General features: G+C 37.4%; 1 protein-coding gene across 3 annotated transcripts in view; it reads right to left on the bottom strand.

The window, feature by feature from the left end:
• Positions 1-19,558, bottom strand: part of Mbd5 (methyl-CpG binding domain protein 5) — a 141,338-nt gene that overhangs the window by 17,541 nt on the left and 104,239 nt on the right. For 2 of the 3 annotated variants that reach the window (XM_042683560.1, XM_042683561.1), the window contains 3 exons: positions 16,662-17,687; positions 14,862-15,070; positions 9,085-10,278 (listed from right to left, as the gene is read on the bottom strand). In XM_042683560.1, the coding sequence (XP_042539494.1) occupies positions 9,085-10,278; positions 14,862-15,070; positions 16,662-17,687 (2,429 nt within the window). The remainder of the gene's footprint in view (positions 1-9,084; positions 10,279-14,861; positions 15,071-16,661; positions 17,688-19,558) is intronic. The other variant, XM_042683562.1, reaches the window with a different exon arrangement.

Raw genomic sequence — 19,558 nt, 5'->3', positions numbered from 1 at the left:
CATTTAATTTTGATTAGGGGCCAACACAGTGGAATGTAGTATATCTCAAAAGTAACAATATCTATGACAACAGGAGATTAAAAACCTTTTTAAAAGGGCTGGAAGTATGTCTCAAGTGGTAGAGTGCCTAAGTAGCAAGCACCAGACACAGAGTTCAAACCCCAGTACTACAACAAACAATAAGCCTTCCAAAAAGCCACAATGATCCTACAAAATGAGGCCAAGCACATGATACAGGAACCTGGGTCAATGATTCTACATCATCTTAATAGAGCGAATCAACTAAATGATGCCAAAATTTCCTATAGGCATTTAAACCCTGATAACACTTTTCTTTATGAAGTCTTATTTTTACTAAGTGCTAGGGCATGACTGTCACACCAAGGTTGAAGGATGGAGCCACAGTACCTATTTCCTAACAGTTAACCCCAAAGCTCTCCTTTCCATTTGTGACTTGCCCGTTCTACTTCTACAACATCCTGTTGCTGGAGGAATGGTGGATAGTTAGAAGGCTATGGTTGGGGATGCCTATTATTCATACCTTATTAGTGCTACTGCTCTAAGCCTTGGTTCTCTTCTTGGTAAAGTAGAGGTAATGATGGACAAAGTTATGGACCATTGAAAGGATCTAAAAGGCCATGAACATGAAGGTGGTTTATAAACACCAAACTGATTTATACCACTGGTGGCATGTGAAATCATTTTAACAAAACATGAATGAACCTTTAAATATTTACATCCAAAAGTTTATATTAGAAAATACAAATTAGCCAGGCACCAGTGGCTCATGCCTATAATCCTAGCTACCCAGGTAGCTGAGACCTGAGGACCGTGGTTCAAAGCCAGTCTGGGCAGGAAAGTTTGTGAACCTGGTATCTCCAATTAGGTGTGCACATGTGTGTCTATGCACACATTCCTACAAGCCAGAAGTGGAGCTGTGGCTCAACTGGAATGTTAGCCTTAAGCACAAAAGGTCAAAGCTAGTGCTCTGAGTTCAAGGCTAGTGGTCTGAGTTCAAGCCCCAGGACTGGGACAAAACAAAACAAAACCAAAAACCTCAAAGCAACAACAACAATATTAACATCACACTATCATTTCACAATATAATACTGTAGAATAAAAATAAAGAAATCAGGCTGGGAATGTGGCTTAGTAGTAGAGTACTTGCCTAGCATGCATGAAGCCCTGGGTTCCATTCCTCAGTACCAAATAAACAGAAAAAGCCAGTGCTATGGCTCAAGTGGTAGAGAGCTAGCACAAATCAAAAGAAGCTCAAGAACAGTGCTTAGGCCCTGAGTTCAATCCCCAAGACTGGCATAAATAAATAAATAAATAAATAAATATATATATATATATATATATAAACAATAAATCATTTCAGTTTTCAAGTAAATATAATAGTGTCTAGTGTATAAATGGCCAATAAAATATTAGTTGACTGAATAAATTAAGAAATGAATTTAAAGAATATTTTGTAGTAAGTAAAAGTGCAGCTAACATGCAGGTTTAGCTGAAATGTAGGAAATATAGTTCTGAAGCAATAAGGAAATACAAAACATATATTAGTTATAAAAACTTATTAAATAGTAAATATTTAAAATAATAGCAAATATTAAAAAGTGCTTCAAACAAAATAACTTCAGTATAATCATTATAATGTTTTAGAAAGAATTGGATTTAATGACATCTTATGAAGAATTTAGGATAAAAAGTTAATTCAATTGTGACAAAGTGGACAAATCAATTCTTCCAGCAATAGTAGTCATGGAGAAGTCCTTTAAGTGAATCATGGTATTTTCAAACAAACTAGCCAGATGCACACTATTCCACCCTTAGCCAGTGACATTTTCTGGGGCATTTTCCTGTGCTTTTTCTCCTGTTTGCTTAGGATAGTGCTGCTTTTCAGCACTACTAAATTATACTATAGGGGCTGAATAAGTCCATTCTAAATGTGATAACAAATTTTTTATTAACTCACACAATACATAAGAAGAATCACATGTTTTTGATAAACTCAAATTTCTAAGAATATAGTAGTTCCTGTCACAGAGGCATGCATTTGCCTCAGATTTGAGATTCCATTTGTTACTATCTATATATAAAAATTACATTGACAAGTGAACATTGTGAACCTGTAATCTGCTAGATCTCAGTTACCTGTGTTAAAGGAGATAGGACTCCTACTCCTATTTAAACTAGATGAGGAAAAAATAGTTTATGATATTTTACAATTCCTCTCAGTAAAGTCTACATACAGACTTACTCTATCTTTTCACTGTTTGGTCTTTTTCTTGATATTCACATTTTTGGTTTTATCTAGTTCTTCATTCTTATTATCTTTCAAATTTTGATTAGGAATTGACTTAGCCAGACTCGATTTTATCTTCCTTATTACATCCAAAATCCATTCTGTTCTCTTTTCAAGGAGTTCCTGGTGCTGACAGAGCATTGATTGCCCCTGTCACACTACCAGCTAAAATGCAGCCCAAATATTGTGGATAATGATTGAGTATAATGAACATATTGGTTTGTAACAATAGTACCAAAAATTACAAATTAGCAAACACTGATAATCAAGCACAGAAAGTATAGTCTTCAAAGAATGTTTAAATATCACAGAAAGGCATACCTCCCAAAGTGGGTTCCTAGGCTCAATTCTTCTTCTTTTTTTTTGTCCATTTTGGGTGCTGAACTATGAGTCTGGGCGCTGTCTCTTAGCTCTTCAGTTCAAGGCTAACAACCTACCACTTGAGCCACAGCACCACTTCCAGCTTTTTCTGTTTATGTAATGCTGAGGAATCGAACCCAGGGCCTCATGCATGTGAGACAAGCACTCTATCACTAAGCCAACTTTCCAGCCCTTTTCTTTCTTTCTTTTTTTAAAACTATGGTACTGGGCTTTGAATTCAGAACCTAACACTTGCTCCTGTTGTACTGACTCTCCATACACTTGAGTTACACACACCTCCAGTTTGGTGTTTTTGCTGATTATTTTAGAGCTGGTGTCTCTCTAATCTTTTCTCCTAGGTTGGCTTCAATGTCCTCGTTCTTAGCCTCTTGAGTAGCAAGGATTATAGGTGTAAGCTTCCACTACCCAGAGCAGGTACAATTTCTTAAGTTATACATCTCCAGAAGATGAAGGAAGCCATCTTTGTTTCTGCACTACACTACTCAAAGGTGTGTGATGTGGGACTAAAATACAGAAAGTGCATTGCCCTGCATGAATTCAATTATGAGTTTTACTATGGATGAGTTTTGTCTGTTTTGAACTACTACTCAAGGGGCCATTTTTATTACTACCTATCAAATACAATCATATGGAAAAAAAAAAGTGTGATTCTAAGGAGATGTGGGTAACCTTTCTTAAAGGTCAGAATAGACATCAGCTGTAAGATCAACGAAATATAAAGAACAAAGAATAGTGTTCAAAAACCAAAAAGAAAATCACGAAGAATTCGTGTTTTGATTATTGTTACTTGAGGAGGAACTGTCTTAGGCTAATTCACAGAAGATCAGGAGAGTGGCAGATGAAAATGATGAAATATATTCTAGAAAATAAGCAATTTATTTAAGAATAATTACTAAGATAACTACATAAAGATAACCATTTCCCCAAGAAGTAACAAAGGCTTCAACAACTTTGCCATTATGGCACATACATGTTGTGCCAGGAGTAGCAACTGATTCTTCAAGGATTCCTTGAGTTTGGAAAGCTATCTGTCTGGCCCTGGCTGCATACTGGAGTCCAACACTAAGGTGTTATTCTTGACCACTAAACCATAAATGATAAAAACATGTGATTCAGAAAGAACCTTTCGTGAGTATATTTAGAATAGCATAACTATTCTAGAACATACTTCATTAGAAAACATACTTCATTAGAACATACTTCATTGACAACCAAGGAAAAAATATTGGTAAGGAGAAGTCACTAAAGTAAAAGTTACAGAACTGTCACAGTTCTGTATATATACTAGGTAGGTATACTGTATGTATATACTAGGTATATACATGTGATTCAGGCTGAGTTTGTTTTATAGATGATTTTCAAAATTGTTACTAATTAATACTCATGGGTGGGGAATGAGAAGAGTTAGTGAGGTAGGAGAATGCCTGAGCTGATTGATTGATTGATTGATTGTGTGTGTGTGTGTGTTGGTTCTAGGACTTGAACTCAGGGCCTGGGTGCTGTCCCTCAGCTTTTTTGCTCAAGGCTAGCACTCTACCACTTGAATCACAGCTCCATTTCTGGATTTTTGTTAGTTTGTTAGAGATTAAGAGTGTCACAGATTTCATGCGTAGGCTGGCTATCAACTATAATTTTGAGATCTTAGCCTCTTGAGCATTTAGGATTACAGGCATGAGCCACCCAGCAGAGTTGGTATTTTTTTTATCAACACTGAGGAAAGAGAAACTTTTACTCAACAAACTGAGTGCTTTAAAATGCTCTGACCAGGGTAAACTCCTACTTGAAACTAATAGCTGATAGTAACTTATAATCACATATGCCAAATTTGTATGTTCTACAATAATCATGAAAATTGTCAGAAATAGAATATATTGAATATAAGAATATATTGAATATATTCTTTACAATCCTTTTGGACTCAACCTGGTTAGTAAATTCTCTACATACAGAATATGCATAAATAACTACAATCAGTTACCTGAGTCCTACAATTGGTGACATTCAAATGAACATAACTGTCTTAAATAGAGAACAAGAGGAAAGAAGTTAACTTTAGGAGGCCTCTTTTATGTGCTTGGACAACATATGGTATCTCATTTAATTGTTAAAATGTCTGAGTAGGATTAATATTCTCACTTGAGAGGTGAGGGATCACATTGCCTTGGAGAGTAATATACCTACATGAGACTAATTTGAGTTCAATTTTTGATTGAACTCATATAATACCTAAAGTCCATAACTCTTTCTGCCATGCTCTGCTTTTCCCCTCCTCATCTCTATATTATGTTCATATAGTATTTGAAGCTTAGAAATTATCTCTCTTAAGATATCATCTTAGAAACTACAGAATATATTGAATGCATTATCAGTCATTCTGTTACATATTCTACCCCACCAAGTCATTTACTAAAGTGGCCAGGAGAATCTGCTGAAATAAAAACTTAAGGATATTGTGGTTATTTCAGACCATGGCAGACCTGTGCTCTGGTGACCATATCGTCTTCTCTTAGACTAGAGATTGTTCACACAGCTCAAACGCATGCAATGGGTCAAGGTAGCTTTAAAGTAGCAATCTTGTTAATTATTTTTTTCCACTTTATCTCTTTCAGAAAGAATTTGGAGTGGCTTGGTGAGAAAAAAGTCTATAAACTATAGTAACAAATGATAGGTTGTGGATAGAGAGGAAATCATACACACACACATACACACACACACACAAACACTTATGTATTGTAAAGGCCATGCACAGAGGGGTTACAGTTATATGAATCAGGTAATGAGTGCATTTCTTTTTGAAGCATGTCACCTCTTCCCTCTTTTGGGAAAATGTATTTCAAAACTTGAGTTAACATAGATTTTTTTTTTTTTTGTCAGTCATGGGGCTTGAACGCTGGGCCTGAGCACTGTCCCTCAGCTCTTCAGCTCAAGGCTAGGGCTCTACCACTTGAGTTACAGCAACACTTCCAGTTTTCTGGTGGTTTATTGGAGATAAGAGTTTCACGAACTTTCTTGCCCAGGCTGGCTTTGAACCATGATCCTCAGATCTCAGCCTCCTGAGTAGCTAGGATTACAAGTGTGGGCCACCAGCGTCTGGCAACATAGATTTTTTTCTTCTTTTTTCTTGTCTGAAACCCAGACTCAAACTCAGTATCTGATGCTTGCTTCCACTCATTGGCTTGTTCTCTATCACCTAAGCCATGCCTCCAACCCCGAGTTAACATAGATTTCATCTGGTATCATATGACAAGACCTTGGATAAATTTACTTCAGTGAAAATAGAAATAGTATGAAAGCTAACAGGGCAGAACGGCTTAAAAATGATAATCTGTAAGAAAATTTGGGGGCAAACTTTTCTTTTGAAATTCTACAAACAGTAGGGGAAGTGGCCCCACATTACACATCACACATCAGCAAGGTAGAATTAATAGACTTTACTATAATAAATAAATAAATTGCTTATGATGTTAGCCTCTAGATTTTGTTAAAATGTTAGGTATCTTAGTATGCAGAAGGGAGACTAGTACTTTGCTTACCTGGATAATAACCATTGTTGGATGTGGGGCTTGAACTAGTGTCTTGGCACTGTCCTTGAATTTTTTCGCTCAAGGCTAGTGCTCTACCATTTTGAACCAAAGCTCCATTTCCGAGTTTGGGGTGGTTAACTGGAGATAAGAATGTCACAGACTTTCCTGCCTGGGCTGGCTTTGAACTGTGATCTTCAGACATCAGCCTCCTGAGTAGCTAGGATGAGGGGCATGAGCCACCTGTACCTGGTGAAACCTTATTTTTAAAGCTTTATTTATCTAACATTGCTGAGCATTAAGGGGTTCTATGTAAATAAAATTTCCATCATAATTGGTTCACTTTGATAAGAGGACTAATTAAAAACTGTTTTACTAGATATCTCTCTCAAATAGATCAGGCTTTGTTTCAGTTATTGAACATAGTTCAATTGTTTTCTGAAGAACTGGGTCACTACTATGTTAATAATGGCCCCTTGACCTGAAGTCAGAGAGATCAGTTTGAAATTTTACCTTCTCTCATATTATGAAAAGGAGAATATTGTAGGGCAACATGGGCATCACTAAAGTATAAGGAAGTCCTTCCTTTGTTTTGTGAACTAAGAAGAAAAACCCAGTGTTGCGAAGCAGTATGCTTGTCTTGGTTTTTTTTTCTTTTTTTTGGTCATGGGGCTTGAACTTTGGGCTTGAGCGCTGTCCCTGCACTGTTCAGCTCAAGGATAGCGCTCTACCTCTTGAGCCACAGCACCACTTCCAGTTTTTGAGTGGTTTATTGGAGATAAGAGTCTCACAGACTTTCCTGCCCCAGCTGGCTTTGAACCGTGATCCTCAGATCTCAGCCTCCTGAGTAGCTAGGATTATAGGAGTGAGCCACCCGCGCCCGGCTATGTTTTTTTCTCTTACGTGCAAAAGTGAGGTAGGTTGTATGGAAAATCCAAAGTTTTTTTTTTTTATGCTAACTGCCCTAGAGCTTTAAGGGTCTTATATTGAAATATTTTGTGTACTATCACCAATTTGTATCACATTTTCAGTTTCTACTTCAAAAATATGTTTTAAATTATATTTTATTTATTTTCTAAGAATACTTTTTTGTATCTCAATATCAACCTCTTAACTTGAGAATGCAAAAATCATAATACTAGACTATGAAAGGAGAAGTTGAATTTTCAGAAGCAGTTAGTTTCATGCTTTGTGGTAGGAATTCAGCTATTGTCTAAAATAAGGAATAAGAATTTGGATTTTTATAGTATTGTGACTTTATAGTGAACAGGAACTAGCTGCTTATTTGAGTAAAGCAAAATAAACGCTTTTAGACTGTTAGAATTTTTTATAAGAAAGTCTAACTGAACAACTCAACTTCATGAGTACACCTAAATAAGAAGATTCAGTCATTTTCTAATGATAAATGTGTTAAAGTGCATGTGTATGAAATATAAATGGGTTAAAAGCACATTTAGTTTTGGAAGGCTATTTTCAAGGAAAAAGGGGGCCATAATCTTTAGTTAAGGTGGGTTTTTGTTTGTTTTTAATGGCACATGAGAATGACTTGGTTCATTTGCATAGAAGTTGTAAGACATTTCAGTCTATATCTTGTATTTGTAGCAGGTCCATTTATGGTACAAAAGCTCACTTTTTCTGCTTCTAATTATTTTTGAATAAGCTGTCAAAAATATTCACATTTATCAACCTAAAAAATGTTTTCTGGTCTGAGTATAGAGAATAAAGTACTTTGTGAATAGGAGTATGGAATTCATTTTCTTATCAAATGTAGAAACAGTATGCCCAGAGTGTCCCTGACAAGTATATATTGAGCATTGGAAGCAAGGGTTTAAAGACTTCCTTGTCTTTCGAACAAAGACAATTCTTTTATTGTGCTGGAAAAATGCTTTTGGTTTCCTGTTATTAAACCTAAATGCCAACCAAAGTTTGGACAGAGCTGAAGCAGTGTTATATAATGTTCTCTTTAAGAAACATATATATATATATATATATATATATGTGTATATATATATATATATATACACATATATACATATTTTTCTTCCTAAGACTAAGTTTTATTACCTAACAGGATGAAAATTTACATTTCTCTATCATATAAGGAGAACATTATTTCCTTCTGCTCAAACATAAATTTTTCTATCTGCTTTAAACATTTGTATATTTCTTGCCTGTGAGCCAATTATACCATTTGTAATGGGGGTGAGGGGGTGGAGAGATAAGTAAAGCCCTACTAATTTCTTCTAAATTGAATGGTAGTTTCATGGAGAAGTTTTCATTTAATTTATATGATCAGATTGTGTTAAGTAGAACCAGACTATGGGATTACACTTTTCCATATGTTATAAGGCCCAGAACGTTTCCTGAAAGGAGACAGCTCATTCTGAACTCAGATGTTATCTTAGGCATCCAGAAATGAATGTAGCGTGTAGTTCATGGAGGAGAGCTGTCCCTCAGCACTTCCGGTCACTGGAAGGTCTCCTATCCCTGACACATTCCTGTACCTCCACTGGCTACCATATTTTTCCCCAGCCAGACTCTCGCCTTCCTTCTCTGTTTATAGAATGAAGAATTAGGTACCTGCAGAGAAGGAAGGCAGAGTTGACAAAATTCAGAAAATCCAGTCCTTGGGTTAGAGCCACCCTGAATCTAGTGGGATCTATAAATGCTTCATAACTCACCCCTTGTCCATATGACATTTTGGTGACTATAACCATCCCCTCTTCATTTTATGCTCCAGAAGCTTGTGAGACCTCAATGAGTCATGAAGAATCTTAAATGCAAATCCAAAGAATCCAAAGTGATGATAACAAAAAACAATAATTGATATCTGAACAAAGGTTAGTATTTGACAATGGATAAAGATTGGTATACCTTCCCTTCCTCGGGGCTTTGTTGACATGAACTGTGAACGTCGTCTTCTCTTACTAATTTTCCAGGCCAGGAAGTCAGTCCTTTGAATTGGCCCCAGACCAAGTCGCCAACGTTGAACGTCCTTGGTCTATAGTGTATCAACTCATTTGAAGAGGGGGAGTCTGGATTCCTTAGGTCATCTTCACTACTAATGCTTTTAGCATCCGACGGGCTAGGCACACACCCATTCATGCTTTTGGCATTAAAGTCTCCATTGTAATGGATGTAGTCTTTGACCAGAGAACTCTCCAAACTATTTGAGGAACCTGGAGATTGCTCCTCTAGGACCAGGTCTTGCTTTGCAGTGCTTAGCAGCTCCCCAAATCCCCGACTCTGTCGAGGTCTGTTTCCATTAATGTGTGCACATCGTTCCACAGTGTTCTCTAGTCTCTCCTTAAAACTCATCATAGTTCTTTTGTAGTTATTATACCTGAAATTTTCCTCCAGAATTTTTTCTCCTTGACAGTTTCGTGGTGGTAACAGTATTGGATGCTGTTCCCCAGGCAGAAATGGCAGTGTAGAGACATTGTTGGGCCTTTCGTGACAAGAACTGCTGTGGATATGGCCTGGATGATCTAAGAATTCCTCATACTTCCATCTGCTTCTCTCTCCTCTGGGGCTTTGCTCCCCATCCCACTGTTTTTTGGATGTGTGGCAACTTGCTGACTTGAAATACTCAAACCCGTCTCCTTCATTGGAGTTTTTACCATGGTCTACATTCCTGGGTAGCCGAGCCCCTCTTGCATTCCTCAGCCTGCCATCGTGATCAATGCCTCCCACGTTCCGTCCATGAATGACCGCACTGACAGCACTGGAGAGATTTAATGGATCACCAATTGAGGCAGTGAAGGCACTCATGGCACTCAGGGCTGGAATAGGGCTGATCTGAGTTGTACTGTTGACCGCGGTGGTGATGACAACCTGCATCCCTTTGCTGGCTGCGTCGACAACGGCTTTGTAAATGGCATCCACAGAGGCATCATTTTGGCCATCCTTCACCTGCTGACTAAGAGATGGGTCAATCCTTGGTTGCAACTCACAGGGACTATCTTGGAAAGGTGGGAGTGTTGTATGTGGATTCTCAGGAATTGATGTGAGCCCTGGCTGAGTGCTTATTCTTTTGTTTAGGAGAGCTGTGTCTTCTTGCATTCTCACCTTGAAGAAATAGAAAGAAAGCAGAGAAAGGGAGAGAGGAAGAGAGAGGGGGGGAGGGAGTGGAGAAGAGAGGGAGAAGGAGAGAGGGGAAAAACATTAAAAGCCTCAAAGAGAAAGACCATAATTTTAAGATTTACCAAAAGGTAAATGTCTAACAAGAAAGGAAAGATAAAGAGCAAGATTCAAAAAGAAAAGAAAAGTACTCTGCATAGAAAAGCTTATGTCTTAGTAATATACACCTTAGTAGTATCTGGATATTGTTTCTTTGGTTGAAATAATGCAGTAGACTTTCATTTTATCACTGCTAAACATTCCCTAGAGAAATGAAATTTGAGGCGGTTGAACACAGGAGCCTTCAGGTGATGACTCTACTTACTTAAAGGCCTTTGCAATGTAAGATTCAAGGCATAGATAAGCAAATCAGAGGAAGTAAGTATTGAAAAATGATTTCTAACATACTGGTGTTTTCACTTAACTAAGTGAAATGTAATATGAGATAAAAATGAGCCAAATAAGTCAAGTGGTAAGGACTCACACCTGTAATCCTAGCTACTCAGGAGGCTGAGATCTAAAGGATTACAGTTCATAGCCAATTCAGGCAGAAAAATCCATGAGACTAAATCTCTAAAATAACCAGCAAAAAGCCAGGGAGGAGGCTTGGTTTAAATGATCTGACAGCCAAACAAGCTGAACAAGCACTAGGCTCTGAGTTCAAACCCCATTACTTGAAAAAAATTAACACTTTTTTAAAATGAAGTATTTTGATTTGAGACTAAATTTTTGAAGTCTTCAGCTGGGGTAGTAACATCTTCTCCTCAGCCTTATCTGGGCACTGGCTGAGGGACAGTCATACACTGTCCACAATGGCAGGGCTTACTGGAAAGAGGTGAGGGGAGCAAGCATATAAAATTTCAGTACAGGAAGGATGAGTGCAGGCCTGAAAAATCCTTGAGCTTTTTCTAATTTAATTAACACTCATTTAAGAATTACTGCTCCAAAACTGGATGACAGTGGCTCAAACCTGTCATCGTAGCTGCTCAGGAGATAGAGATCCGAGGATGTTGGTCCAAGCCAGCCAGGGCAGAAAAGTTCATGATACTACAATTAACCACAAAAAAGCCAGAAGTAGGCTGTGGCCAAGTGGTAGAGTGTTAGCCTTGAGGGGAAAAATGCTCAGGTACAGTGCCCAGGCTCCAAGATGAAGCTGCACATTCATTCTCTCTCTCTCTCTCTCTCTCTCTCTCTCTCTCTCTCTCCCTCTCTTTCTCTTCCTCTCTCTCTCCTCCCTTTCTTTCTCCCTCCCTCTCCCCCCCCCTCTCTCTCGCTACTCCAAATGATCCTCTCCAAAAAATCCTTCCCTTCCTGCTTCAATATTCTTCCCACTGAACTTGCTATTAGACAGCATATAAACCACTTTGTTGTATTACCCCCTTGTCTACATGTAAGGGATAAAAATCCCAAACTTGGATCATTTCAACTATGTGTCTTGCAGTAAAGGTGTATCTTGATAGGAACCCATGGCTTCCCACCTGCACTGAGGGCCTTTGTTTATCCTATAGTTCTGTGACGTAGAGAGATCTAGGAGTCTCATTTTCCAGTTATTCAAATCGTCTTCTACTTCTTCTACCATCTCCTGTAACTACTGATCTTGGTCAATAACCTTATTTAATAGAGAAAATGCAATTACAGCTAAAAATTCTCATGATTTCTTGGACTCCAGTATTCTTTGCTTCCTTAAAGTGGACATGCTCTATAATGATGCCTAAGTGTATCGTAAGAGGCTCCTGCTTCCTGGAGTAAGTACTCCTATGTTCTTGGTGAGTGAACTCTCCATTCATCAGTTCTCCTGAGACCCTAGCTCCTCTGTTTTTCCTTGTCTTACTTGTGTTGCCCCTCTCACTTTTTGGGTTCTTCTTTTTAACATATGATTGTGTGCACGGAATCTATGTTTTTAAAAATGTATTCAAGGGGCTGGGCAGGTGGCTCAGTGGCAGAGCGTTTGCCTCACATGCATGAGGCTCTGTGTTCAATTTCTTAGCACCACATAAACAGAAAGAGTGGGAAATGGCTCTGTGGCTCAAGTGGTAGAGCACTAGCCTTGAGTTGAAGAGCTGAGGGACAGCGTGCTCAGGCCAAGAGTTCAAGCCCCATGACCGACAAAAAAAAAGTATGTTCAATCTAACTTGTCCCTAGGAGCACTGCCCTATTTGTCTTCTGTTCTTAGTTTCGTTCGTAATGTTCATTCACCAGGCCATCCCTGCAGTCTGACTGCTGCTCTGAAAGCTCCATCCAGAATGAATCTACCACCACAGTCACAACCCCTGGCTGAATGGCTAAGCCCAATGGATTATCTTCAAGCCCTATCTTGTTTTCTTAGTAAGTACTTGGGTTTATCTTCCTTTGTGAATTTTTAAAATTACATGTATATTGTTTTAAGTTTAAAATGATTTAAAAAAAAAGCATTTTCCTCTCAATCCCTCCCCAAATCCATTTTCCCATTCAAATTTGATCTTATTTCCTGTCTTAGAAGTAACCAGTACTGGAGAGCATCATGAGGGTATTCCTCCCTCCCCACCTTGATAGTGCTGGGTTTGAACTGAGGGCTTCATGCTTGCTAGGTAGACACTCTATCACTTGAGCCAAATCCTTGGCTACTGAAGACATTGTAATCTATTAAAGTATGTAGGTGAATGTCTAGTTTGTCTTCTTTCCTAATCTACTCTAATTCCATGGAATTAAAGTGTAATTCTGTTCTAGAAGTAAAGTACTACAGTGGTGTCATACTAAAGATCTTTCTATGTCTATGTAATCTTTTAAATTATTAAGTAGGACTGGGCATGGTGGCTGATACCTATAATTCTAGGTACTTAAAAGGTGAGGATTGGGAGGACTGAAGTTTAAAGCCAACTTGGGTAGAAAATTGGCAAGCCCTCATCATAACAAATAAATCAGGTATCATAGCATGTGACTGTGGTTCCAATTATGTGGGAAATGTACATAGAAGGATTGCAACCAAGATCAGCCTGGGCAAAAACTCATAACTTATCTGAAAAATAATGAAAGCCAAGAGGGCTGGGGAATGGCTTGGGTGGTAGAGAGCAACTCTAGCAAGAACAAAGTCCTGAGTTGGAACCACAATCTGTCAAAAAACAAAAACAGCGTATCTACAAACCCTCCCACAAAACTATTAGAAAAATAGATATACCATAACATACCACTATACCCATATTGATAGACAGGGATCAGAGTTTATGACATCACAACCCATGTTGTAATGAACAATTTCGACATGTGCTCTTTGGCTCACATCTGACAACTTCTTTTATATAGAAACACAAAGCTGAACTGCCGGCCAAAGAATACAAATACTTAAAAAAAACTTTATATACTTCCAAATAATCATACAAATGAACTGAATTATACTGGGTATGTAGCTCAATGCTGGTTCAACAACAATTTGTGAGGATCTATTTCCTCACGCTGTTGAAAGCAATGGATGTCACTAATGTGATGTACATGGGGCTGTTATCTGTATAACTGACTCTTCTTATGGTTTAAAAATATTTTCTTTCATTTTTCTATAAATTATCTGGTTCCTAGCATTGCTTGGGTTACTAATCAATTACCTTTTCCTCCTTGGTTTATAGGTGGTCTTTTTCTAGTATAGGGTCAATTATTTACATGTACTTTTATAGAAAGTATTTTCTGCTAGTTGGTACTTTAACTTCATTTATAATATTTTTGATCAACCAGGCATGGTAGTACCTGTCTATAAGCCCAGCTACTTGGGAAGCAGAGATAGGAGGATCAGTGAAGTCAGCTAGGGGAAAGGTAGCAAAAGACTCTATCTAAAAAAAGAAAAAGGACTGGGGCACACAGTATTTGCCAAACAAGTACAAGGCTCTAAATTCAATCCCCAAGTATCATCGTCACCCAAACAGAAAACCTTTGAAAGTACAGAGATTGAAATTTTTATGCCTGCTACTTGTTTTACTATTCACTTCTTGGTTTGTTTCACTACCCACTCTAGATCTAGATCTCTCTCTCTATAGTAATTTCAGAACACAGTAGGCCAGGGCAAGAGAAATACAAAATTAAAGCCAGTCTGGGCTACGTAGTAAGTCTCTGTATCAAAAAGAGGGTACATATATATTTAAAATCTTCTATATTTTCTCCTTATCTTTATTTAATGCTCCCCTTTCATCTCACTCTGTAATATATCAGAAATTCATTCACTTTGTGGAACTAAGAGAAGACCATGAAGCTAAGCCAGGGAGGGCGGGGGAGGATGGCGCTGAAGAGGGAGGTTTAGTGGGTCTTAATCATGAGATCCATGTGAAACACAAAAGGGTTCCAGAGGCTAACACTAGCTCTTACAGCTGCAAGCGATTACTGTTTCTGACAAAATAAAAGTAACTTCACTTGAAAGAAGGATGTTTAATAATACCCAATATTATGGAAAAATAGTGCTGCATAGAGATAAAAAACATATAACCTATATTCATCACCCCTTTCCCTCATTTACATTTTTAAATAAACCGAGACATTATTTGCTACTAAAGTCACCTACAGAAGGAGAGTACCTGAAAGTTCTGAAACAGACAAGCCATAGGATTATTGTTAGCCGGGCAGGGGATTGCAGACTGTCCTTGGAAGGCTTGAAGACTCTGGTAGCCCTGGAGAAGTTGCTGCTGTTGCTGACTTGGAGGAAACATCGGATTGTTGTTTAACAGTGACTGTAGATGACTCAGCTGATGGTTATTCAAAGTATTGTTTATCGATGACATATCACCTATAGTTTGAAAAACATAAAAACATGTCAATGCGATTCTTCCATGATTCTATGCCTGCCTGAAACAAAAGCTAACAGCTAAACTTTAATGGGCAATTTCTTTCTTTGTCAAAGTAGTAAGTGGTAAGGAAAGAGTACCTTTATTAGTTTTATCTCACCTAATTAGCTTTTAAGTTACTGAGATTTTGCTCTATTAGTTGAACCTTATGCATTAGCAACCTTAGTTGCTCATTAGTTGAATCTTAGGCATTAAGGTTCAGTAACATAGGATTCCTTACATTAATTTTTTATTAGAATATTTTTATTAGAAGGTCAATGTGGAAAATTGAGATTTGTCCTAAAATGTTTTACCAATTATATGTATTTCTCAAGTCTTATTTACAGAATTTCATTGTTAAAACACAATAATGAATAAATACCACCAAGTGAAATTACAAATTTAGTTTAGAAATGTGTACTTTGTTCAGGAGTAAAAGGTTGGTCATCTAAACTTAAAATTTAAAAACAACTAATAATATCAAGGAATTCATTGACATAGTCATTAAAACATTAATTTAATAACATTAGTGAATAGCATTAATAATTTGTATGTAAAATTCAAAATTGGAAATTACTGAAATTATTTTAACTATAACAGTACTTACTTTGAAGACAATAGAGATTGTCTTATAACATGAGATATATAAATCTGTAGTTTTTAAAGTTATTTTACTAAAATGAGTTCCAAACAAGACAAAACTAATTGTGGCATACTATAAAGGTATCCATAAATGTAGGAACATAAATAAGTAAAAGAGTTTACATATTGAAGATGCCCTTGAAAAGCATCATGAACATTTATTTCAATTTCCAGTCTTTTTTTTATGGATAGCATCTCTAAACATTATATTCTAGCTTATACCGCCTCAGCTAATGTACCTGAAGTTATATTCTAACATTTTTTGTGATAGAATAATGTATATAAATGACTTTTTTTTAAAGGTACAGAGGTCTGAAAAATTAATTCTGATTGAGGATATCTAGCAGCAGGCAGAGGGACTTTGTCCTTGAATGTGTATGGATTTTAGGTTTGAGTGATTTTTTTTGCCTTGTTTCTTGCTTTTCTGGTTAAGTATTTAATTTTGTTTATTTAGGATTCACCTGGAAAATACATCTTCAAACTATTTCCATCCACAGTGCAGCTGCTCATACTAACCCTGTGATGCCACACTAACTAAAAGTGAGATGTAAGTTATTTTAAAGATGTACCTGTGCTTTATTTATTTATTTTTTTGGAAAAATATACTTGGTTTAAAAGATGAGGGGTAGGCTAGATTTAAGTGGCATCAGAATTAGGAGATAAGAGAAAGCAGATTAAAATGGCATTTAGTATTGCTAGAACAGGGGAAAAAGGAAAAAGTCATTTTCATGTTTGTTTAACTATGGTTTTGTGTGGGTGGTGTTATTTTTAGTTCCTTAAGCAAGCTGTGACATAACAAAAACATTTTTTAAAAAAAAATAGTGTGACAAAATGGAGTTTTTAAAAAGGAGAAAATAGAATTAGAAAAACGTTTCTTTTTTTAAAAAAAAATTGTGAAAAAATTTAACTTACCAAGCAGACTTGTCCCCAGTAGAGGGTTAAGTAGCTGTGGCACCACAGAGTTACTGTTGAGTTTAGCTGGCCCAGGTGGATTCCCAGCATTATTAGATATATTCAGCAATGTTTCTGCCATTGACACCACTGCTGTCCCACCAAGTGTTGAGACAGTCAGTGCTGCCACTGCTGATGATGTAGTGGTTGTGGTAGTGGTTGCCTGGGAGGAGGTTGCTATGGAAACCTCTGGATGATTAGCGGTGTTGGCCGATGCCGAGTTCAGGACACCTCCCAACAGCTGGGGATTCAAGGCCATTAATCCTGAGGCCCCAGTGACAGCTGGGAGGAACAGGGGATTAAAAGTAGTGTCACTGCTTGTAAAGCTTGGTAAAGGATTCCCCAGGGGGTTGGTTAAAAGGGTCTCAGCTCTGCTGTTGTCTGACTGATTGCTTGGCAAATGGTCTGGTGGGGCTGTCATCTGTGTTAATGAGGGTAAAGGGGTATTTTGTTGTTGCAAAAGATCTGAGATGGTCAGATTGAAAGATGGCAGGGGAAGCATGGCAGCTGCTTGGGCTTGGTTCTGAAGCAGGGCTGCTAAAAGTTGAAAGTGAACAGGCTGCAATACCTGCCCATCCACGTCACCGGAGAGAAAAGCTAAAGCAGCGTTTACATTCGGGTTGAGAAAACCTAAAGGGTGGAGGTTGATCTCAGACTTGCCTTCTCCTGCTGAAGGCTGGAGGATATTTAATAGATTCTGGTTTAGGAGATGCTGTTGATTCACTGGCAAAGAGATAGGTAGAGAACTGAGGAGGCTGGGGTTCAAGGGGTGTGGAAGATGGTTGTTTGAAGTGCTGTTGGATGGAAAATGAAGTGCGTGCTCCTGGCCAACAAAAGGAAAATCACTCCCAAGAGGCAGCTGACTCGGCAGTGGGTTTCCAGTTGCAGTGGTGACTATGACTCCATCTTGGAGAACAGATGTTGTCTTTGTAATGGCAGGATGGTTGGTGCCTGCTATGGCTATGGAGGACGATGGGCCGGAACTTCCTAAAATTAAAAAAAAGAAGAGGGAGAAACCCAGTTATAAATTACAGACATTACGACATAGTTTATTTCTTACATGTTACATCCATTGACTGTAAATGGATTAATTGTACCAGAGATGATAATGGGATTTAACATACTTTGAAAATAAACATATTGAGAAGGGTTGGTACATTAAAAAATAGCTGTTGTTGAATACCAAATGGTTTGTTTTTCATAACTAAGAAGGTAAAGATGGGAGAATCTGTTGTAGATTATTCAACTGGATAGATGAAAGTAACAGGAAAAAAAGCCCAGAAACCGACAGACTGCTGAACTCTATCAGCCTTTTAGAGAACCAATACCAGGCTCTTCAAAATGTTTCATAACCTAGAAAGGGAAGTAGCACTACCAACTCATTTTACTAAGCAAGTTATTACCTAATCTTCAAACTGGCTAAACACACACACACACACACACACACACACACACACAAGAAAATGATAAACTACTCTCCTTGATGAACATGGATTTAAATATCTTAAATAAAAATACTTAGAAACCAGATCCAACACACATTAAAAAGACCATTCACTCTTATCAAGTTGATTTTATTCCAGTGATGCAAAGATGACCCAACATACTCAAATCAATGAATGCAATACAACATATGAATAGAATCAAAGATAAAATTCAGATGATCATCTCAATAGATACAGGGAAAAAACCCTTTAAGAAGAACCCACATCTTTTAATGATGAAAATCTCGAAGCACCCAAAACACAAGAATCCAATCTCAACATCACAATGACTATATATAAAAAAACCCAACCAAACAACAACAACAAAAAACAGTAGCTAATATTACACAAAAACCCGAAAGCAGTCCCTCTAAAATCAGAAATGAGTCAAGGCTATCCACTCTCTCCCCTCTTACTTAATATATTGCTTCAATTCCTAGCTAGTAAGGCAAGGAAAAGAAAAGGAATACAAATAGAAAAACAACATGTCAAATTATCCCTATTTGTAGATGATATAACCTTATACTTATAAGTTCCCAATAGCTCCATCAATAAACTTCTTAGGTCTGACAAACACTGTCAGTGAATTAGCAGGTTACCAAAAAAATTAAAAAAAATCAGTAGTTTGCCAATAAACCAATAATGAACACGCTGACAGTAAAATGAGGAAAATTATTCCATTCAATAGTCTAAAACACCCATTTCAGAATAAACCTGAAAAATAAGGTACAGGACCCCTATAATGAAAATTATAAGACACTGAAAAAAAAACTGAAGACAAGATAAAGAGACCTTCTATATTCATGGTTTTGCAGAATTAATATCGTGAAAATGGACATATGACTGAAAACAATCTATAGATTCAATGCAATCTCCATCAAAATTCCAAGGAAATTCTTCATAGAAATAGAACAAAACTTACTCCAACGCTTATATAAAAGCACAGTAGCCAAAGCATAGCCAAGGCAATCCTTAGAAAAAAGTCATACTACAGACATCATAATGTTTGAGTTTAAATCATATGGAGCCATAGTAACAAAACAACACAGTACTGACACCAAAACAGAAATGTAGACCAATGGAACAGAACAGAGTACCCCAGAACTAAATGCCAGCAACTACAGCCACCTGATTTTTTTTTTACAAAGATGCTAAAAATATATACTGCAGAAAAGACAACTTATAAAATGTTGGGAAAAATGAGTAGCCATATGTAAAAGACTGGAAGTATATTCCCATCTCTCAACCTGCACAAATATTAATTCAAGACAGTTGAAAAAACAGTGTAAGGCCTGATACTGTGAAACTACTTGAGGAAAATGGGGGAAAGAAACACTTCAAGATAAAGGATGTCAATAGCTCAGAAAACAAGTG

Source organism: Dipodomys spectabilis, unplaced genomic scaffold (assembly GCF_019054845.1).
Source record: "Dipodomys spectabilis isolate Male_0828 unplaced genomic scaffold, ASM1905484v1 ptg000081l, whole genome shotgun sequence".
NCBI classification, from domain to species: Eukaryota; Metazoa; Chordata; class Mammalia; order Rodentia; family Heteromyidae; genus Dipodomys; species Dipodomys spectabilis.
Note: the sequence above shows the minus strand (reverse complement) of the source record. Positions and strands in the feature narration are given on the sequence as shown.